A 23,525-nucleotide genomic window follows, 5' to 3' on the forward strand; every position below is an offset into this window, starting at 1 on the left:
TAACGTCGCTTAATTTATTCTTTATTTGATAACCATAATATCTTTGAAATTTATATAGTTTCAAAAAGTAATCATACATACACTAAATTGCGATTTCCCATATTTATGTCGCGATGCTCGGCGTTCTCCATCAAGCATCTTTATTTTCTGCAAATTTTTCTCACGAAAAAAACTGCGAGGTCCACCGATAGAAAAATGTGTATACGTGTACATGTGTCGACGCATGATAATAGAAATATTGATTAAATCTTTTCAGCTTGTTGTTTTCTTTTCTCTCTATACACCGTTCAGTTCATTGACGCGTAATAATGAAAGATTTACATGCGAATCAAGACGATATGAGATGAAAAAGTATCCTGAAAATTGATATCTCTTCAATCGAAATGATAGACGATAGAGAGACAAAGTTGCAGGAAATTTTGATGATTTTATTGTACGTAGGTGAACGTCAAACCACAGAATTAGCTATATACGTTTCCCGCAATCATTCGCATTGACTATAAGTATCTAATTGGCAGAATTGTTTGAAAAGTCGAGCTACATAAAGAATTGTTAACATTGTATAAGATGTGACTAGCGGACGTGGTAGGGATCAAAGAGTTGGCGCGTGATGCTTTCTCTCTCATTGCTCTATTAACTTGAGGAAAATGGACTTCTTCGATAGTCGCAACTACAGAGTCAATAAAATTCTGCTGTCGGTAGTTGGCCAATGGCCTTACCAATCGTCCAAGACGAGTTATATTATAGTCATCGTCATAGCCACTATAGCTTGTTCGCAATTTCTTATGAAGGTACAGCGGCAATTAATAGTTATATCGCTTTTATTTTGGAGAGATAAATCCGCAAACTATCATGCTTGTTCTCGCTTGTGCTGGATATAATTATTCCTTTTTCGCGTAATCATTATATTTACCACGTTTAAGTTATGCGGCATGTTCTCCTATATTCACGATATGGACATTGTGATCGAGTGCCTTACTCCGATAATGATTGACATATTAAGTATAACAAAAGTAGTAAATTCCATACTGTGTGTGAATGAGGTAGGTGTGATTATTTTGTTTATCATGTATCTCTCTCTCTCTCTCTCGAAGCATACCAGGTATATAAATATGAAACCGGAATTTTTGTATAGAAAATACACGTTTATTGTATGAAAATGATAAAAAATATTTTATTCCAAGTATTGCCCATTGCTAGCTATACATTTTTTCCATCTCTCTGACAATTTGTGGATGCCACGCCAAAAAAACTGTTGCTCCTTTGAGGCAAACCAGTCATCGAGCCATTTTCGTACATTTTCGTAAGAAGTGAAGCGCTGCTCGGCAAGCGCGTGTCCCATCGATGCAAATAAGTAGTAATCGGATGGAGTCAAGTCTGGTGAGTAAGCCGCATGCGAAAATATTTCCCAACTAAACGCCTCAATCGTTTCCTCGACCGGTTTTGCTGTGCGCGATGGTGCATTATCATGAAGCAAAATCACTTTGCGTTGCCTCTTTTGATATTCTGGTCGTTTTTCACGCAAAGCTTGATTCAAATCGATCATTTGTTGTCGGTAGCGTTCAGTATTAACGGTTTCGCCAGGTTTTAGCAGCTCTTCAAACTTTTTCGGTGATCTTCCACGTTCTTCGTTTCTCACGTCAAAATCGCCACTTTTGAATTTTTTAAACCACTCGAAGCACTGTGATTTACCAAGAGCATGCGCACCGTAAGCTTCGACAAGCATACGATGCGATTCTGCAGCAGTTTTCTTCAAATGGTAACAGAAAATCAATGCTGTTCGCAAATCGTAGTTTCCAGGCACAAAATTCGACACGTTCAACGCTATTAAAAACTATGCTGTTGTATGAAACTTGTATTGTTGTGAGTTGAAAATCTTTATCAGATGTCAAAACAAGAAAATGGCGCCAATGACGCGGTTTGACGGTAACTACATTGACAGCTAGGGCCATCTATGGGCAAATTCCGGTTTTATATTTATATACCTGGTAATCATCTTTACTCGTGTCTCGATATAATATATTCAAAGTATACCATCAATTCAAAACCTTTACTCAAAAGTAATCTACACAAGTGAATTTATACAGATGAGGGCATTGCTTGATCAAATACGAGATGATTTTCGCTCGTTGAGAAATTCTAGGGATATAGAAATTCTTCAAAAGTGCGCGGACAGTGGCAGAAAATTCTCGACTATTTACATTTGTCAGTAAATACGACACGAAAAATGTTTGATATTTATTCAAGTAATTAAAAATTGTTTATATCTCTGATTGACATTTTCTTTTCAGACACTTTGTATACGCTAATGGTAATTTTCATGTTAACGCCCTTGCCATCGTTAATTTTCCGCACTGCCAATGAAACGGCTCGTCCATTGTTGCACATAGTCGAATATTACGTCGACATGGACAAATATTATTTTCCGATTTTAATTCACGGATATCTCACCGTTGCAATTTGCGTCACTTCCATCGTCGCGACTGACGCGATATTCGTAATATTTGTGCAACACGTTTGCGGACTGTTTATCGTAACTGGGTGAGTAGCAGTTTCATCCTTGGGGTGAGATTTGGCGAAAGATTTATCTCTGAGATTTATGTTCATTATTCCTATAGCTCTCGAATAGAACGAGCGTTACAGGAAAAATATTTCACAGACGCCAATCTTCCGATTACAGAGGATAAAGCGTATCGAAATATGATACAGTGTGTTCACGATCATAGAGCTGCTATAAGGTTTGTGTCATTCGCACAGTTTCGATCATTATAATTTTATCATTGGGATATTTAATCCTCCAACAATGGGGCACTCTGGGACAATTTTGACCCATAGCAAAAATTCTTTCATACATGTCGCAGACTAAAATTTTATAATGGACTTTAATTTTATATCTATACATTATGTTCCTAAATATTTTTCTCTTTCAAAAAATACTGTTTGTACATAATAATTGAAAGAAAAAGAAAAAATATTTTTATTGTAAAAATAATTGATATTTTTATACAATGCATATATATATATATATATAAAATATTTATTCGTATTATCGTATGCGTGAACTTCATGAAACAGTTTTAAAATATAGGTCAATAGTGACTCGATGATCCATCGACGAAGAGTTAACATTTCATTTATTTCGAAATAAATTCAAATAAGGTGCATCTCACGCGAATGTTCTTAATTGATCAATTTTTCTAGTATCGAGCGAGACATGTCACATTTTTCTTATATTTTAATCAAGGTTTATCGATCTCATGGAAGCTGCATATTCCAAGCACTTTTTGTTCTATGCTGGATTCAATATGCTGACTATAAGCATCACGGGTGTTGGGGTATGTGTGCGTCTTGTATTTATTATTATGATAATATAATCAATAATAATAACGAATATCGCGTCAATTAATTTGACAATAGATCGTCAAATGAACGGTCGAATAAATAATTTTGCGTATTCAGGATTTATTTATACATAGAAGCAAAGGCGAATAAACACTCTCTCGTCGCATATATAATTATATATATATATATATTATTCTATTCATCACATATTTAATTATTATTTAGATATTTATAATATTATCTTCGCGACAAAATTTATTCTGGCCAGTTTTTGATGCAATTAACGTAATTGTCGTTTAGGCTGTGACAAAATTGGACGATCCGTCTGAGCTTCTTAAATTAATAGCAGTGACGTGGGCGTTACTATTCCATCTGTGCTTCGAATGTTTGAATGCTCAGAGGTTAATAGATTATAGCGGATATCTTTATACTAATCTGTACGTATAATATATGTATGAAAAAAGAGCAAGATGATTAATATTAAATTATATAGATGAGAAATGATAATGTTTACAATAAGAAGATATGAGATGATAAAAATTGATTAAGAAATTTGAATAACTCAACAAAGCTGTTGGAAAGTTTTTTTTTTTTTTTTTTTATAATTACAGAATAAATTTAAACTGGTATGATGCATCGGCGAGAACGAAAAAGCTCGTTCTTTTCATGATGATGAAAACGCGTCCGCCTTGTGTATTAACGGCCGGCGGTATGTTTGTTTTATGCATGGAAACATTTGCTACGGTAAGATGAATTATTGCGAGCTTGTAATTACATGGCATATGATATTTAATAATATTTATCCGGAAAAATTAATTACGTTATACAGGGTATTCCATTTTAAAGGATCCACTCAAATATCTCAGAAACACTGCGTTAAATCGAAAAATGTTTCAAACAAAAGTTGTGTGGTTTCAAGGGGGCCATAAGATGGTGATAATGATTTGACCTTGGAAAATCATTTGAAGGTCATGTGAAGGTCAACTTTAAAATCTTGAATAGAAACCCCCATTTTTTATTTAGTATTCTTGTAGCTGATATCGAGAGCTTTCCAAAATATTATAATAAAGTATTTTTTTATTGAGTACTTGTTGAGTTATTTTATATTTTAGTCTGACATATTTTGATATAAAAAATTAAATATCTCGTAAAATATTTAGTTTTTGATAATCTTACCGTAATACTTCTATGTACAGAATAATGAGACAAATCAATTAGTATAAAAAAAAAAATTATTTTTAAGAAAATTATTTACAATGTATTTTTTTAAACAATTATTTGTTTTTTTTGGCACTAATTAATTTGTCTTATTATTCTGTACATAGAAGTATTACGGTAAAATTTTCGAAAACTGAATATTTTACGAAATATTTTATTTTTTATATCAAAATATGTCAGATTAAAATATAAAATAACTCAAAAAGTACTTAATGAAAAAATACTTTATTATAGTGTTTTGGAAAGCTCTCGATGTCAGCTACAAGAATACTAAATAAAAAATAGGGGTTTCCATTTAAGATTTTAAAGTTGACCTTCACATGACCTTCAAATGATTTTCCAAGGTCAAATCATTGTCACCGTCTTATGGCCCCCTTGAAGCCACACAACTTTTGTTTGAAACATTTTTCGATTTAACGCAGTGTTTCTGAGATATTTGAGTGGGTCCTTTAAAATGGGACACCCTGTATATATTCATACCTCGATATAATTGAAACATATCTTTTGATCGGTTTTGTACTACGTATATAATGGGTAATCAATTTTATATTTGATGTTTTCGTATACTTACAATGTCGATCATTCTTTTCTTCCAGATTTTGAAAACTGCTGTATCGTATTACACTTTCCTACGTTCGGCGCAATAACGGATTCTCCTTTTTAAAAATGAAATTGACATGATATCAGTGGTATTAAGAAACAGCGATCATCGACCATGAGTTAGAAAATTCGACCTGAAACGAAAAGCGATTGCGATAAATTATTCTTGTTTCAAAACTGTACTTTTATAATAATATCAAGATTATTAAATAGATGCGAATAACCGATATCGTAGCATTTGCATCACTATCGTGCACGCGATAAATATATTTTTCTATAGAATGCCATTATTTTCTCAGTAAAAATTTTTATATCTGTATAGGAATTATTAGCCTTATGCTTGTGTTATCTGGTTATTCAAAACAATCCAATTCTGTAAATGATGTATCTCCATTTCTCAAATCCACAATAGAGTTACAAATAATTCTTTCAACTCTCTTTGCATGTATCAAGCACTAATAGAGGGGCGCTATCGTGTAAAGCGTATTTCGCGAATGTACAAAATCCCGGAACAAATCCTGGAACAATATTACTTCAATAGAAAATTAATTGAAGCGAAATTTACATTGACTCCCGCTTGTACGAGAAACAATCACGAAATTCAAGCGAAGCGTTGCGTATGCACTTTTAACTTTCCGCGAAATAGAATTTTTAACTCGACCCCTTATATATCGTACGGGATTATAAAAAAACAGCATGGCATATATCGCGCCGAGAATTTATCTCTTTCTCTCTTCAAGTACACTTTATGTATGATGTATCGATCCGATTCCGCGTCTACGGTATTATTTTTCTCAATTGCGCATCGCCCAAACGGAATGCCTAATGAGGCTCCTGTCCGCGTGCGCTTTTTTTGCCCGGTCGCTAATACAGTGTTATACTTGCTACGGAATAGTCAAGATGGATAGTGTTCAAGGCCAATATATGCGTATGAATCAGATGCTAATGTGTCTCATCGGTCAGTGGCCATATCAGGAGACTTGGGAAAAATTTTTCATCCAAACCGTCTTCGTGCCTGCAGTTTTCTCTCAGGCAGTTATTCAGGTAAATTCTTGTCTTCCTAAACTCCTATTAAAAATAAAATTGTTACACATAATACACAAGGAAGTAATATATACACATGAACAAAGAATATATATGTATATAGATGGCATTAATTAATATGACACATTTATAATATTATAATTTAATAATGCATAAAAATATATAAGAAGTTAACGGTGAAGGAAAAAATGTTTCCCTCTTCAAATCAGAAGTTAGATTTTTATCTAAATTTAAAGTATATAAAAATAATGTTATTATATGATAATTGTGCTGTTCAAAATTTTAAATTGCGCGAATTATCATTATTTCGTGAGAACGACAATATGACGGAGGGATTCAACGTTTTTCCATGAGTTTAAAATCGCAAAAAAAATATACACGTAATATATACAAACATACAATATTTCCAAAGAGATTTTTTCGAATTTATTTCTGCAAGATCTTAAATAGGATGTTAGATATTTGATGTAGCTTCTCACGCCAACTTTGAGATATTTTGCAGGGCGGCGGCATGATCACCGCATGGTTCGCAAATGATATCGACGCGTTTATGGAAAGTTCGTCACCTTTTGTAATTAGTTTAATGTGCATTTGTAAACACATTAATTATACATATAATCGTGGGCAGGTATGTTTATTTTCAAGAAGAATGACAACATCATTAATATGTTTCGTCGTACGATACTTAAATATAAGTGTTCATAAATGTAGATGAAGAGACTCACGATTATAATGGCGGAAGATTGGAATATTTTTTCAAGGTACAGCTACGAATACGATATCCTGTGTAAAAGTTACGCGATGGGCAGGAAAGTCACGATTGCTTACGCAGGTAAAAATTATATCGAAAATTCCACGACGTTGCGCGTTTAATGATTCCAAAAATTGCATTTCTTCATCGATTATACACGCAAGTGTAGAATTTATTAGGTGTACAACTTTGCTTCCGCCGTTTTCCTATAGATGGCTTTAGCGGTAAGTAGTGGTCGAAATAAATGGATCATAGACGTCATGCGATAAACTTGGGCATCTGTCAACATAACCTCATAGAAACATTAGTCGATTCGTGTCCGCATCATAAAGTTATTCTCCATTGAAAATGTCAGTTTACGAGCCAAATTCTCGTCATTTGCGGGAGGTTTTAATTTTCCGCTTCAATATGAAGAAATCTGCGGCTGAGGCTCATCGAATGCTCTCAAATACTTATGGTGAAGCCGCTATTAGCGAAAGAACGTGTCGCGAGTGGTTTCAACGCTTCAAGAACGGTGATTTTCACGTCGAAGACCGGCATAGCGGTGGAAGAGAGAAGGTTTTCGAAGATGCAGAATTGGAGGCATTACTTAATGAAGACTCGAGTCAAAGTCAAAAAGAATTGGCACGATCATTGGGAGTGACTCAACAAGCAATTTCAAAACGCCTCAAAGACATGGGAATGATTCAGAAGCAAATTTCGGGGAAAAAAAAACGGCGGAAGCAAAGTTGTACACCTAATATATAAAATAATGATTAACTTTTGAATATTTTTAATTGAGTTTAAAAATATCGCGTATACCCTTTAAGCAGATCGATACGAGTCGTAGGGCGCGATCTTTGATTTATACATTATTTACAGTCTCCCTGTATGGCTCAATGACCCCCTTTCTGATTGTACCGGTGTTAATGAACACAGCCGGCTATATGGGTCTGTATAACATTTCCGAAGGTAGACCCTTGATGTTCCGCACGGAACACTTTATAGATTCGCACAAGTATTACTATCCGTTACTGGTGCACTCGTACATCGGCACCCTCGGATTCGTCACGATCGTCGTAGCGATCGACTCGATGCTGGTGTTTCACGTACAACACGAGTGCGGGCTGTGCGAGATCTTAGGGTAACTCGGCAATAATGGCACGCTTTGTAGGACTGAACAGCATTATCATCTGAAGCGCATATTTCATAATACATCGAAAAATTCGCATCTATTCCGTGCGAGAAATTCCGCCGATGTTTGTCTCATTTTATATCGAAAAAAAGAAGTACCCGCTTTTTACGTTTTATATAAATCTCTTCAGTATATATAGGAGCATGCATTTTCTTGCCCTGTAATTCGATTGAACGAGGGGGAGAAAGCGATTGTGTAATAAACATCTATCCTTGTCCATAGAATGTCTTATTAATACGTACGTTTTACCCGAACTCATCTCATCCAGTACAATATGAGAATATGATATTTCATATAATGTATATTATACTTTTTAATATTTTAAGACTATCACTGTCATGTGATTAAACGCGGTTGAATTAAATTTCAACATTTATGGATTTGATTGTGCCTAAGATACGTTTATCGATGAGCATTTTTTAGATACCGACTAGCACGGATTATTGATACGGCGACTTTAGATATAAACTTGTCTCCGGGAAATAGAGAAGAGGCTGCATCGTACAGAAATGCGAAGAATTGCGTAATCATGCACAACCACATAATAGAGTTAGTGTATTTCTGAATATATTTACTATAAATTTTTATGTGTATTTCCTTGTTTTTTATTTAGTATACCCTTATTGTATCTTTTGTGTAAATAAATTGCGACATATTTTTTATCTCTTCTTACATGCATAGTGAAAATATAAATTTACATTTACGAACAAATCAACGTTGTCCGTTTAATCAATTGATCTGATGTATTTGTTTCAATATACATATCGTTCATAATTATTGCATATGTTTGATTTATTATATTTTAAGCTCGTACGAATTTTTATTAATATATTGTATAAATTTTTCTCCGACATTAAGGTACGCTAAACATCTGGAAAATGCGAACACGACATCGTATTTTTTTCAACTAGGTTTCAATATGATGGGCATGACTTTCACAATATTCCAGGTTAGTACTGGAAACAGTACAAACTCTCGCAATTGTAACATTGAAAAATTTTAAATTTAAACGCACTATCTTTTTAAGATTGACATTATTCTGCACGAGATTGGAATAAAACATGTTTCTTAGACATTTATAATTAAACCTATATAAAAGTACGACCTATAAAAAAGTTCTTATATATTTACGCGTTAGGCAGTGGTAAAGCTAACCGATCCAAAGGAGGCTTTGCGATTCGCGTCGTTCACGGTGTGCTTGTTTTCCGTTCTTTTTCTCGAAAGCTGGCCGGGTCAGCAACTATCGGACTACACCGATAAAATTTTTCCATACACGTAAGTACACGGGAACACAATTCGGGGGAACGTATTCAAATTGCCAGCGTATACTCGATCTGTAATATTGCCTTACGAAAAACACAGATCTGCCAGAAATAATGATTTTAATAAAATATATATAATATCAATGAAGAAACACTACTTGACACGTGGATGTTTCAGGACCGACGGAAAATGGTATCAATCTTCGCTGAGAATAAAGAAGATGATTGCCATTATGCTAATGAGGAGTTATGTGCCGATTAAGATAACTGCGGGCAAGCTGTACACTTTAAACTTGGAGAACTTTGCTGCGGTAAGCGAGCTTCTACGAATAAAATTCGATGCCACAAACGTTGACGGTGATTATCCTTGCCTTTTCTTTCTTTAAGGTCGTGCGCACGTCATTCTCTTACTTCACCGTTCTCTGTTCTATGCAGTGAGAGTTGCACCTCGAAAACTATTATCAGTGACAACAGTTACAAGCATTGTTCGTTTGCTCGACAACTCGTGAGTTACGGTTATACAATTACAATAGATCAAAGCTCGGAGAGATGTCACCTGTGACAAAGTTGCGTGATAGAATCAAAGTATTTAGGTATTTAGGAAAGAGAAGGCGAATATAAATACAATACGATTGCGATTCTTTCTCTAGTTTTATTTAGCTACATAAAATAATTTGTATGGAAGATACAAATTGAAAGTTTATAATAACATACGTATCTTCTCTAGTGAACGAATTCTTCTTTTATTAAATCATATTGGCTGCTATATATAATATGTCTCCTAAATTCTCTATCACGATCACGTTTTTACTGCACAGATCGTAGAAGCGTAAAATACGAGAAAGCTGTACGCATTATCTTAAATAAAATTTCATATTATTGAAAAAGAAAGAGCGATAAAGAAAGACGGATGGTCTCTTGTAAACTCACCGCGTTAAAAGTTACATAGGACAGCACAATGAATTTTCCTGCAGTTATTGTCAATGGTTTTTTGCTTCTCATCATGATCATTATCAGAAGCTTTTGCGATACTACAGGCATTCTGTACCATTGCAATTTGTATCTGCAAACACGCATTATACAATACCTACACGTTTATTCATTCTAAAAGATCTCAAGTCAAATATATTTTTAGTTTCTATGCAGCGAAAGGTAAATTGATTGTTGATTGCAGCTTTTGATATATATAAAATTAATTTAATTTATTCGCCATTCTGTATTATCTATAATATATTTATAACGGACACATGATACGATTTATCCGTATCATCTGTGCTGAGAAAAGTGTACTTGGGCTATTGTATCAAACGTACGCGGATTCATGCACTTTTTCGTTGCAGTCTATGATCTTCTGACCTTGCCAATTTTCAAAGAACGTATTAAGCATAAGCGCGTTGAGATAACTAGCGTACGGTAAAAGGCGATTGATGTTTTCCTTATTTGCCATTAGCTAGAAATTTTTTTATCATATATATGCGCTTGCATATACTTGCGAACAGAGACACAATGGTATATATAATTATTAATTATTTAAATTACCTGAAATCCTACGATACTTAACAATGATCCGTTAACCGTCATGTGTATGAAGAATGGTAATCTGTAGAGTGATTCTATGGCAATAGCGAATCTAGTGTAATGCACGAAGACACGTCAATTTCTTATTATTGATTATTTATGACCACGCTTTGTCTTATTACACATGCAGATGTATACTAACTGTATTGCCTCTGCGTGTCTTCGAACACTGTACACAATATTCGAATAAGATTTATTCCGCGTGAACGTCGTCGCTAAATCGTCAGCATTGTCTTCAGATTCAAAGGCTCTTTCCAAACGATATCTAAAATTAATAACATCGTGCATATGTCGATATTCTTTACATATAATATCTACAATATATTAATACATAATAATGCGCGCAAGAACAAATTTTATTTAAATACGTGAATTTTTGACAGCCTTGAGAATTAAATACTTTCGCGGATACGTCAGACTTACCTCAGAGCTGCGAACAAACCACAGCAATGCTGGACGCATGCTAAATAAAAGACGTTGAACGCGGTCAGTAATATCGTGTAATATACCTCGGATATAGAGCATTGTATGAGAAGTGGGATATAGCGCATTTGTAAATCAAGCACGTAATTGATGCGATAGGTAGGCTGTGTTTCCTGCGTCTGGTTTGACGTGTCGATCGTCCCAATGGATCTCTCGTAGAAAAGTCTGGTTATCAAAGGTGTGAGTGCAAATATCACAGCGTGGCCAACAATAGTACCTGATAGATATGAAAATATTAGATTTCTGGATTTTAATAATTGTGTAGATACACAGGGTTAAAAAAAAAAAAACCATTCAATATTTATATACGGTAGATAAGATATTGGGTGATTGCATAAGTTCGTGCCCGATTTAAATATAAACTTCAATAGATTATATTTTAGAGATGATACTTTCATTAATCAATTATATAGTCTCCATTCTTTTCTACAATGGTTTTCCAACGATCTATAAGCTTGTCGATTCCATTTTTGAAGAAAGAACTTGATTTTTCTTGAAAAAAGTTTGTAAGGTGGTTTTCGACAGCTTCCTCGGAATTGAGATTCTTGCCATTTAAACTATTCTGCAAAGACCGGAACAGATAAAAATCTGAAGGCGCAATATCTGGAGAATATGGCGGGTGCTGCAGAATTTCCCATTGCGACTCCTGCAGTTTTCCTGCAGCTTATTCCTTTCAGTCAGGAGATGCGGCACCCACGTATCAAGCTTGGAAATGTATCCAAGCTTTTTTAAATGACGAAAAGCGGTTGAATTATCGATGTTCAGCCTCTCAGCAATATCCTCAGTTGTAATCCTTGGGTTTCTTTCCACTAAGGCATGCGCAATGTCATCATCAATGCCAGAAGGCCGTCCAGAGTGGGGTTGATCCTCCATGTTGAAATCACCATTTCGAAATCTGCCAAACCACTTTTTGACTGTTCGGAGAGCAGGAGCGCGGTCCAAATAAACGCTTTGAATATTTTTTTGCGCAATCCCAACACTCACGCCTTTCCGAAATTCATATAGCATTACATGCCGATAAATGCACCTTTCGTTCTCCATTTTTAATGATTTCTCTTATGCACAAATGGACTTATCTGAACAATGTCTGACGCTAAATTGACATAAAACAACGTCATCTATTCGGTGTAAGCAACAATTAATACACGAAAACAATAGAACTCCGCCATGCAGCAACTTAATGCCATTTATGAAAATCGGGCACGAACTTATGCAATCATCCAATACATCGTACTGAGTGAGAAAACTTTAGTAAACATTAGGTCGAAAGCTCAATCGTTTTTGTGATATAAACATTTTTGTATGTTAGCACCCATAATTGACTTACTGGCTTCCACGTGTCGCGTGTCTGAATGTTCTTATTCAATTTTCATACATACTTCATAATAGAAGATTTCATCGACAATCGATCAATTGTCATCAACCGGCGATTGCGGATCTTTGCGATTTGGTGATTCTGTAAGAAGAAGATGCCAAAAGCGTGTATGGAAATGAAAGAAGAACATATAAAACATCTTTTGTAAATATGGAGATAAAGATTTAGACAGATTATCTTCTTCTCACGTCGCATGCGATACGTAGAAGTCAGTAAGTCAATCATGATGCTAACATAGAAAGATGTTTATATCTTATAGACGGTTGAGGTTTGTGATTATTGTTATTGTTATAGGAAAACTGAAAATAAAACATACTTATAATGTATTATGTCATGATATATTAAGAGATATTCTTTATAAGAGGACAAATCTTTTAAAAAAAAAAAATTGAATAGTAATTCTCTTGAACTAATTAACGCATTAACATTAGGATGTAAGTGTAAAATTACACAAAAGGTCGACAGTTTTTCAAAAGATATATTTTCAGAATTTTTCATTGAAATAGGAGCCCATTAAGAAGTCCATTAAGAATAAAATACTTTCTCAGATTTATATTCTACGTTTTTTGATCAAACCTCTAATCTGTATTATTATTGCTGTATCGTTGAACCGATGAATTTATCTACGTTACCTGCATAAATGTAGCTTAAGTTTCGCGCGAACGATAAATACGAACGTAAGATTTTAGTTTCCTGGTCCGTCTTCGGAGAATACCAATGCTCTTGAATTTTCAGCAGGAGTATCTTTATCTATAGCTCGAAGTCAATTTAAATACAATGTTGCTCGCTGCATTGTTATCTTAATTGTGTTTCAACGTTTTAATTAAAATGATTAGAGTACCGTTTTCACTTACGCACCTTAGGTAATTTATACACCGTGTAGATCAATCTAAAGGTTGACGTTATGGAAAAGAATAGCATCGACAGACAATCGAACACTTCGAAAAAATCTGGCCAGACTTTGAATAAACACAGCAGCTGTGACAAATATATTACAATTTCGAAGATTAGTATACCTCTAACTTCCTTAATAATGTGTACAAAATATAGAAAGAAAAAGATCGTCGCAATTTCCTCGATTGAATCTTTGCGCTTGTTCTCGTTTGACATGAAAATATTTAAAAAAAGAGAGAAAAGAGTGTATGGCGCAAAATATTACATGGAAACAGTGGTGCACATTTATTTGAGAAAATTGCGACAGATATTTTTTCACAACCTGTACACGATGCTTTTGAAATGACTCCCTCTCTCTCTTTCTTTTTTCGATGTACCTCGAATATTATCACGGATACGAATAGAATCGTAAATACGACGTACATCGCGCAACGTTTAGCGAACGCTTGAAAGGGCCACACACCGCAAATAGTTAACAGAATGCGGAGATTATTGTAGTTCGATTCACGAAAGAACTCGTTGACATAACGCATGTTTTTTTTCTTTTTTTTTTTTTCTTCTTTTAATCGCGGCTGTCGATTTTGAGCAAGCAAAATTTACTCGACTTACGCGAGAGTATAGATAAGGTCGATCGGTCTCTCATAAGAGATTCCGTTTAATGCTGATGTGTATGCGACATGCACGTGTTGTCAACGCATTTGTGATATGAAACAAGTAACTACTGTTAGGGAACATTTGCTATCGATCGCGAAATTACGAGATTGTCTTGTACAAATTGTGCGCAGCTGGCTATACTCAAAGGTATCCAAGATCAAAGGTAGTATCTCTTTTGCAGATTTTGAATCAGTTTACATTGACTTAAATGAAAGACAGCAGTTTTGTGACGACAGTAAAAGGAGCTCTCGATTATCTCTATATCTTGGCATTGCTGTAAAGATTTTCGATACTAAAAGACTATCACAGAGAGAATCGTATAAATTGCAAATTATAGGAAAGATTATTCTACATACGTGCAATTTTTTGGCAGATTTTAATTTTTCTTATACCTTGAAAGAAATTACATCTTCTGTGATAAAAGTGAAAAAATGCTCCAATTTGATTTATTTACCGCTATATTAATAAAAATTTGTGCGTGAGTCTTTTATTGCGTGCAATCTTATTTAGTTATTCAAGCATCGCATCTTCTAGTATATGTGACTATCTTGTATATACAGTTCCTTATTACAGATTACTATTAAATATTCATATTATTTATAAAAGCTTTATAATATATAAAAGAATTATCGACGATAAAGTAACAGCCATTACGAAGTAAAAAATTGTTTACAAATATTTATGATAATTTTCAGCAGGCTAAAATGCTGATTTCTCTTCTTAAAAAAAAAAAAAAAACGTTTTATATTCAAAAATTAATACGATTGTTTTAGAATTTTATTAAATTATTTACACAAATATTTGATATGATAATCATTAATGTGAATTTTTAATTTTTAACGTTTTAATTTTAAAAGTGGAACTGTGTTAATTTTTTGTCTTGGAGAAAAAAATTCTTTTATTCCAAAAACTAATTATCGTGTGTCTGTTTATTTTTTTAGACTTTTATTATGTTATTCGCTTTTATTAAAGCATGATAGACATGCGCATATAATGTAAATTTTGTTCAAGATATTTATCGTGTTAAAGTTTTGAAGAAGAACAGTCTTTTCTTTTAGGAGAAGAGATGCGTCTTTATTCGTTATTATAATTGAAGGGTTTCTATATCTTTTGTTTCACAAAAACAATATATGTTTTATCAAAGAATCGTGCATATGAGTTAATTCTTATTTATAATTATCTTTACGTAAATGTAGATTACATCTATATTCTATCATTATGTAGACAACATAGTATTATACATTCTTACATCAATAATAATAATGTTATACTTCTCAAAAATATTTTCGATACTTTTAAATTATTGTACGGATTTAAAGACGGTGAAATACGAAGCGGACGCACGCACGATCTAAAAAATGGAAATTTGCAAAATATTCTGCTCGATAAATATAGAGAGATTGTCGTATAATAGATTAAATTGATGAGTCTTACCGCGTTGAAACTCGAAAGAGAAAGGACCATGATTTTACCAACAGTTAATGTGCAAGGTGAAGTGCTTCTTAGCATCATCATGTTTAAAAGTTTTCTGGATTTCGGAGATGATTCGTACCATTCGCCTTGGTAACTAATATTAAGATTGAAGAAATTAGTATTTTATATTATTAAGAATTTTATTAATATTAGGTGTACAACTTTGCTTCCGCCGTTTTCCTATAAATGGCTTTAGCGGTAAGTAGTGGTCGAAATAAATAGATCATAGACGTCATGCAATAAACTTGGGCATCTGTCAACATAATCCCATGGAAACATTGGTCGATTTGTGTCCGCGTCATAAAGTTATTCTCGATTGAAAATGTCAGTTTACGAGCAAAATTCTCGTCATTTGCGGGAGATTTTAATTTTCCGCTTCAATATGAAGAAATCTGCGGCTGAGGCTCATCGAATGCTCTCAAATACTTATGGCGAAGCCGCTATTAGTGAAAGAACGTGTCGTGAGTGGTTTCAACGCTTCAAGAACGGTGATTTTCGCGTCGAAGACCGGCATAGCGGTGGAAGAGAGAAGAAGGTTTTCGAAGATGCAGAATTGGAGGCATTACTTAATGAAGACTCGAGTCAAAGTCAAAAAGAATTGGCACGATCATTGGGAGTGACTCAACGAGCAATTTCAAAACGTATAACCAGTTTTTTACAATAAAGCCTCGAATTTCGGGAAAAAAAAACGGCGCAAGCAAAGTTGTACACCTAATATATTTTATAAATTGTAATGAGAATTTTTTATATTTGATTAATTTTTTTAATGTTGCATTTTTAATTATGAGATTTATATTTTAAAGAACTTTGTGGACGAAAATTTTATATTCTGGCTTACATCGATGTATATACACGATCGCTATGATCGATTATTTGTTGTCCTAACCAGCATGCGGTAAATAAATGCAATAATTGACCAGTTATAAAACCGCCGTGTTGCATTGCATCCCTTAGAGTAATGTTACCATTAGTCGCCTAAAGATTTCGAAACAATTTTAATATTATAAATAGAATTTACAAAATCGCACGTTTTATTGTTGCAATTTACTGTTAAAAAATATATATATATATATATATATTCAGCACAAACCTGTACAGCTGAGAGACTCATAGCTCCTACAATTAAGCCGACTTCTATAAAGAACGCCTTTGAGTAAATAGCTTCCAAGAAGCTCGCGAACCTTAAAAAAAAAAAAAAAATTGGTAATTATCTAATCTCTTTTTAAAATATGTAAACTGATAATTTCTATATTTGTCTTAATAATTCAAAATTATTGAATAATTATTAATAATTAATAATTAATTATTTATAATTATTAACTGTAAGGCATCTTCGTGTTTTCGAATACAGTAAGCAAAATTCGCATAAATCTTATCATCTTTATCCAGCATAGCGAGTTCTTTATCCTGTTCGATAGATTTTTGTATATGCTCCAATCGGTATCTAATGAACGAAGAAAATCAATTTCTCAAAGTATACCTTAATCGATTTATATTACCAGATTACGTGCCTAACGATTGAAAATAGTGCGCAGCAATGTTGTACTAGAATAGCCACGCAGGTATCAGATGCGACTATGGCAGTGAGTCGAATGACACCGGATAAATAATTATGAATCAACACGGGATAGTAGTACTTGTTGACATCTACGAAATATTCGACATGATATGGAAATCCTACTGGCCGTGTCGAATAGTTGGAAGTCATATTTCTGCCAATTATCTTCGGAATTATCGCCATTATCCAAAAGATGTTGCCAGCCGCATACATGCCACCTAAGTTTAAGCGATATTTAAAAAAAAATGTTTCAATTTTAGAGCACTCACAAAATAATATTTATGAGCTTTTGAGGATACGAATAATATTTACGAATTATTTTCAATATATATTTAATTTGATTTTTAACAAGAATTAATTTTTAACAAGACTTAATCTTTTTTAACAATTATCACTCAAGCCTGCGCATAAAAACAATTGTTATTAATTTAACTATTAGTTAAACTTTTTCTATATTATTCTACTAATTTTAAAATATAATATACTATAATATAATATAATAATAAAATAATAACAAAATAAAAGAGAACATCCGCGTTCTGGCTCTTATTAGCCCGCGATTATTTGAAAATAATATAATAATAATTTCTATACATCGATATCTTACTAGCATAGCCGATCGTAAGGCTCCTTCCAGTTTCCGCAAACTTCTGCATAATTTCGAATTCACTTTGGATAGCCCACGATTGCCAATCTCTTTGTATACGTATAAGAAGTATTTTGCTCTATGGCACGAAATTTCATTTATTTAGAAATGTGGAATATCCGCGCGTTTAATATACCGATCATATGTGCATACCTTTTTCATATTACACAGTGAATTTATCACTTTAACGATGCAGAGACCGTATATTATGAGCGATGGTACACACTCAAGTGTTGCGTTAAGGTCGTTACGTAATGTCACTAAAGCGAATATCTTGAATCCAATAATTTGTGTCAGGATAAAAAGATATCAATGCAAAAGATACATTTTGCGAAAAATTAAAAAAAAAAAAAAAATGCGACCGAATCTCTGTTTAATAATTTTCAACACATATTAATAATTTCCAATATTTTTAACTGATAATTATAAATTTTTATTTAAATGTTTCTTGTTCGTTAAATTATCTTTACGATATGCCGCGCGATGAGATAAAAGAAAAGATTTTCCCACGAAAGTATATAAAAATAAATTGACAGATAATTATAAATTAGAATCGCAACATATAAAACGATTATACCTGTGTGATGGCTTGCGATAAAGCGAGAAACGACACTGTTGCAAAGATAACACGTCTATGTACGCCCTGTTGAAAGGGCCACTGTCCTAGTAATGAAAGCAACACGCGATTGAGTCTATACAGTCGAGACTGAAAGATATCGCTCGGTGAATCCATCTTCAGCATTCGATTGAGACTACTGTATCGCCGTAATATTGTCTCAGTTGCTTCAGATTTTGAGTTTAATAAAAAATTCTCTCAGATGGAAAATGATGGTATATAGCAGATGGAATAAATATAATCACGAGGAATTGACAACGCTTACCAGATTGACTATACTACTAGATGAAAGACTTGAACGATCGGGCACTAATCGTAGGCGTATCTATTTATAATGCTCTTTTATGGTTGATTTTGTATAATGATGATCTTACACGCACGAGTATACTGATATTCTTCAATTATTTCAAACAACGGAATATTATACAACATCTTTTTACATCGATAATTTTACACTTTGCGGGGAAAAAAAAATTCTGAAAGTTTTACACTTTATCGTACAGATTGTAAGACTGTAAAATACGAAGCAGATGTACGTACAACCTGGAGAAATACAATATTATTGTTAATAGGAAGATCGTTATATAAAAGAAATCATGGGGGATATAATCTCTTACCGCGCTGAAACTAGGAAGAGAAAGAACCATAATTTTTCCAACGGTCATTGTACAAGGTGAGATGCTCCTCAACATTATCATGTTTAAGAGTTTTCTGGATTTGAATGATGTTTCATACCATTCGCCTCGATAACTAATATTAAGAATTTTATTAATATCGATTTACTTCTGTTATATTATTATATTTCTAACTTTTATTAAAAAAAAAAAAAAAAAAAATTTAGTGGACAGAAAATCTACATTCCGACTTACATTGATGTGTATACACGATCGCTATGATCGATTATTTGTTGCCCTAACCAGCATATAGTAAATAAATGTAATAATTGGGCGATTATATAGCCACCATGTCGGATTGCGATCTGTGGAGTGAGGGTGTCATTGGTCGCCTAGATATTCCGAAATGGAGCGATTTTAATGACTAAATTTACAAAATTGCGCAAATTTACATATTATACATACACACGTAACACCATGTATTTAGTACAAACCTGTAGAGCTGATAAACTCATCATCGATATGATTAAACCGACCTCCACGAAAAGCGCCTTTTTGTAAATAATCTCCAAGCAGTTGGCGAATCTTATTGAAAAGGAAAATAATTAGCATATTCGACAAATTTTTTTTTTTTTTCCCCCTTTGCTCCGCCCGCTCCCTTTATATTCTAATATTATAATATTTAAATGAAAAATTATTATCCTTTTACGCAGTTATATAAACATATATGAGCACTAACTGTATGGCATCCTCATGTTTTCGGATGCAATACACAAAATTCTTGTAGATCTTATCATCTTCCTCAAGAAAAGCGAGCTTTTTGTCTTGTTCAACGGACTTTCGTATATGTTCCATCCGATATCTAAAGAACGAAAACGAGGGAATATAAATATTTTGTTTTGTTCAATTTATTTAAATCATTATATCGTACCTAATGATCGAGAACAGTGCGCAACAATGTTGAACCAAGATAATCACGCAGGTGTCGGATGCGACTATGATAGTGAGACGAATTGCAGTGGCTAAATAATTATGAATCAGCACGGGATAGTAATATTTGTCGAGGTCTACAAAATAATCGACATGATATGGAAATCCCACTGGTCGCGTCGAATAGTTGGAAGTTACATTTCTGCCAATTATCTTCGGAATTATCGCCATTATCGGAAAGAGGCTGCCAAACGCATACATGCCACCTAAATTTTGTATATTATTATTTACATTAATTATATTTGAGATCATTTTCAGCGTTTATGATGCTTTCGATATAGATGGACAAATAATTAAAATCATTTTTAGTAAACATTTAAATTACGCTGTGAATCATGGAATAATATATTATTAATTCTAATTAACATAATTATTATCTAAATATTTTTTATTACTATTATCTTCTACCGTCTGATTTCTTTTCTACCGCCTGACAAAATTAATAGCGTTTATATCTTACTGGCATAACCGATTGTGATGTTTCTTCCACTCTCGGCGAATTTGTACAAAATTGCGAATTCGCTGTCGATGATCCACGATTGCCAATCTCTTTGTATGTGCATAAGAAGTATCTTGATCTACGGCTTGAAATATCGTTTCTTTAGTAATGCAATTCTGCATATATGGTATATATATACTATATGTAATACTCCTAGCACTCCTATAGCGCCCTATATATAACATACCTAATATTCGAGAAAAATATGGGATCTTCTACGTACCTTCTTCGTATTGAAAATCAAATTTGTTAGCTTAACAATGCAAAGGCAGTTTACTAACAGTGGTGCTATACATTCAAGTATTGCATCTAGATCACCACGTAACGTCACTAAAGCAAGTGCCTTGAATTTAATAATTTATAGTGAGATAAAAGTATCGTTAATAAATCTCAATATTTTCAACTTCTAATATATTTTATATGCACTGGTATTTATATACACGTTTCTTGTTCTTAAAAAATATAAATATATGTATTGTTTTAGATAATATAATATTATATATTACTTGTAAAAATATATATGAGTTTACAAAGAAAGAGAGAGAAAATATATTAAATATAAATATATAATAAACGATATAATATACAGTCAATTAAATGTCAAAGTTTCGGGAGCGTGTGAAAGACGAATCGATAAATTAAGAAAAAAAGTTCCTTGGAAAATTGCTCGTTTTTGAAGAATATCATAAAAAAAGAAATAAAAAAATTTATTACCAAGAAACTTAAAACAACACATTAAAATTATTAAGTTTATTGAAATTTATTATTTAAGTTTATCGAAAAGTACAGTGAGATAAAAGTTATTGTTTTTATTATATATTTTATATAATAAAATCAATTTTATATAATAACAACTTATATATATATTTATATATATAATTGACAGAGATAATATAAGAATCCCCCAATAAGCGACTGTACCTGAGGGATGAACTGCGTTATGGCAATAAATAACACAGCAACGAGGATAGTCCATCTGTCTCTGTTCTTTTGAAAGGGCCATTGCCCCAGCCATGAAAGCAATATACGATTGTATTTGTATTGTCGAGACTGAAAGATATGGTTTGGTGTATCCATTTTCATCACTCGATTACGACTGCTGTACTGCTGTACGTCGCTTCGCAATTTTTAATCTAATCAAAAATTCTCTCAAAGAGAATAAAGTAGACATAATCTGTGAAATATATATAGTCACGAGAAATTGCGGACATTTACAGGACCGATTACCCTTACTAGAGTGATGAAAGGCACAGGCGCGATCGAATATTCATTGTACGAAACGTATTTCTGACGTTCCCTTTCGCGATTGATTTTAGACAGTGATTTATCTTATAGTTTGCATCTATTCTTTGTAATAAGAGTCCTTTTTCTCTTTCGTCGTTACCGAATTTAATAACATCTCACAATATCAGTATCGCGATTGTCGTGTGTTCATTCGGATTACATTTTCGTTAAAGAATCAGTAACAGATCTATATTTTCGAGAGCCTGAAACTGATATATTTCTGAGGAGATATATCCTCAAAATACATTTGATTTACAAATTAATATAACATAATATTTTTTAAATTTATTACTGATTTATCATTAATTTATTATAAAATGAATAAACAGCAAAAAAAAAAAAATCAGAATGACAGAAAAATTATATTTTAAAAATACACATATAAAATTGAAATTTATACCCGCAGGATTTTAAATAGAACGATTGTTATAATATTTCATGTTTTGACGAATATATAGTCCTATTAGTCTTATAGTTTGGGAGGGATCGCAAGTAGATATTGCACGTAAACTGTCATCTATGGAATCCGTTATTACCGGTGATCATCAAAAAGAAGGTAGTATAATAGAAATGCAATAAGATGAGGTAACAATATTTCTTCGCGTTTAAAATAATCGTCACGTGATACAATACACAATCTGTACATCTATGTTTAGCTCGCGTTCGTAAGAAATGCTTTTCACGGCAATGGACGACATGAAAGTTAAAGTCATATACGCGTAGATATAAAGTCGCGAGAAATTTTAAAAATACGCGTGACTTTCATTTCAGCATGCCGTTAGGTATTATAACTGCTTAAAAATTCTAATTTAACGGGAAATAGACAGTGCGATGTCGATAAAAGCAAGAATGCCGAATCATATTCACCAGCGTGCATTTTAGGCAGCTTCTTGTCTTCGCTAGTGTACGCTCTTGAAGTTTTGTATATTTATGCAAAATTATTGTTAGGTTAGGTTAGGTTAGGTTAGGTTAGGTTAGGTTAGGTTAGGTCATTATCTTCCAATTATTTGTCAGCCATTTGGCTAAGGGAATACTTTAACTGTTTAGATTTGTATAATATAATATACTTTTTATACATGTAAATGTAAAATTCTATATGCTAATGTGAATTTAATTGATTTTTAAACAAACTTCACAAATTTAAATAAGTAATATATTACCAATGGAATATAAATATCTAATTCTTTAGATTCAAAAAGAACTTTTTCGGATATGGTGAATCTTTTCTATCTCGTAGTTAAAATCGATACTAGTATAACATCGAGCATCAGTGCGGTAAATAGTGCTGTGATGTTAAATGTACAGAATATAGTTATATCGCATTTATTAAAATATAGTTTAGTGAGTAAATATTACCTTTATTTTTATTTAAAGACTTGAAAAAAGTGGATGCACTTTTTTCAGTTTTATTCATCTTTTATTATTCGTTTTATTTGGTTGCGCTAATTATTAATAATTATGACAGCGAAG

At 33.0% G+C, this 23,525-nt stretch overlaps 3 protein-coding genes across 4 annotated transcripts; 1 reads left to right on the forward strand and 2 right to left on the reverse strand.

The window, feature by feature from the left end:
- Nucleotides 1-344: 344 nt before the first annotated feature.
- LOC138940627 (odorant receptor 13a) lies at nucleotides 345-10,147 on the forward strand. Its single transcript, XM_070309700.1, has 15 exons — nucleotides 345-791; nucleotides 924-1,043; nucleotides 2,088-2,205; nucleotides 2,292-2,541; nucleotides 2,619-2,738; nucleotides 3,245-3,335; nucleotides 6,100-6,204; nucleotides 6,707-6,832; nucleotides 6,916-7,036; nucleotides 7,817-8,078; nucleotides 8,553-8,678; nucleotides 8,988-9,078; nucleotides 9,268-9,404; nucleotides 9,570-9,702; nucleotides 9,779-10,147. Exons 1-15 carry the CDS (start codon nucleotides 648-650, stop codon nucleotides 9,827-9,829), a joined length of 1,995 nt encoding a protein of 664 aa, XP_070165801.1. The 5' UTR covers nucleotides 345-647; the 3' UTR covers nucleotides 9,830-10,147.
- Nucleotides 10,148-10,198: 51 nt separating this feature from the next.
- LOC138940551 (uncharacterized) lies at nucleotides 10,199-19,026 on the reverse strand. Its single transcript, XM_070309535.1, has 17 exons — nucleotides 18,630-19,026; nucleotides 18,206-18,325; nucleotides 18,014-18,131; nucleotides 17,360-17,624; nucleotides 17,170-17,292; nucleotides 16,939-17,029; nucleotides 16,687-16,823; nucleotides 15,810-15,942; nucleotides 14,099-14,314; nucleotides 13,686-13,805; nucleotides 13,460-13,577; nucleotides 11,393-11,669; nucleotides 11,112-11,234; nucleotides 10,931-11,021; nucleotides 10,705-10,841; nucleotides 10,322-10,454; nucleotides 10,199-10,249 (listed from the first exon to the last, which is right to left on the reverse strand). The coding sequence occupies exons 1-17, from the start codon at nucleotides 18,792-18,794 to the stop codon at nucleotides 10,199-10,201; spliced, it is 2,418 nt and encodes an 805-aa protein (XP_070165636.1). The 5' UTR covers nucleotides 18,795-19,026.
- On the reverse strand, nucleotides 19,019-21,854 carry LOC138940633 (odorant receptor 4-like). Of its 2 annotated transcripts, none has more exons than XM_070309720.1 (9): nucleotides 21,693-21,854; nucleotides 20,995-21,101; nucleotides 20,733-20,850; nucleotides 20,214-20,478; nucleotides 20,022-20,144; nucleotides 19,777-19,867; nucleotides 19,538-19,674; nucleotides 19,286-19,418; nucleotides 19,019-19,211 (listed from the first exon to the last, which is right to left on the reverse strand). In XM_070309720.1, exons 1-9 carry the CDS (start codon nucleotides 21,784-21,786, stop codon nucleotides 19,161-19,163), a joined length of 1,119 nt encoding a protein of 372 aa, XP_070165821.1. In that variant the 5' UTR covers nucleotides 21,787-21,854; the 3' UTR covers nucleotides 19,019-19,160. The 2 variants fall into 2 exon arrangements, with proteins under 2 accessions (XP_070165821.1, XP_070165820.1); XM_070309719.1 differs by having other exon boundaries at nucleotides 20,995-21,114.
- Between the last annotated feature and the right edge of the window lie 1,671 nt (nucleotides 21,855-23,525).

The sequence above is a fragment of the Polyergus mexicanus genome, unplaced genomic scaffold (genome assembly GCF_030449975.1).
Source record: "Polyergus mexicanus isolate NDT 795.1 unplaced genomic scaffold, iyPolMexi1.0 SCAF_17, whole genome shotgun sequence".
NCBI lineage: Eukaryota > Metazoa > Arthropoda > Insecta > Hymenoptera > Formicidae > Polyergus > Polyergus mexicanus.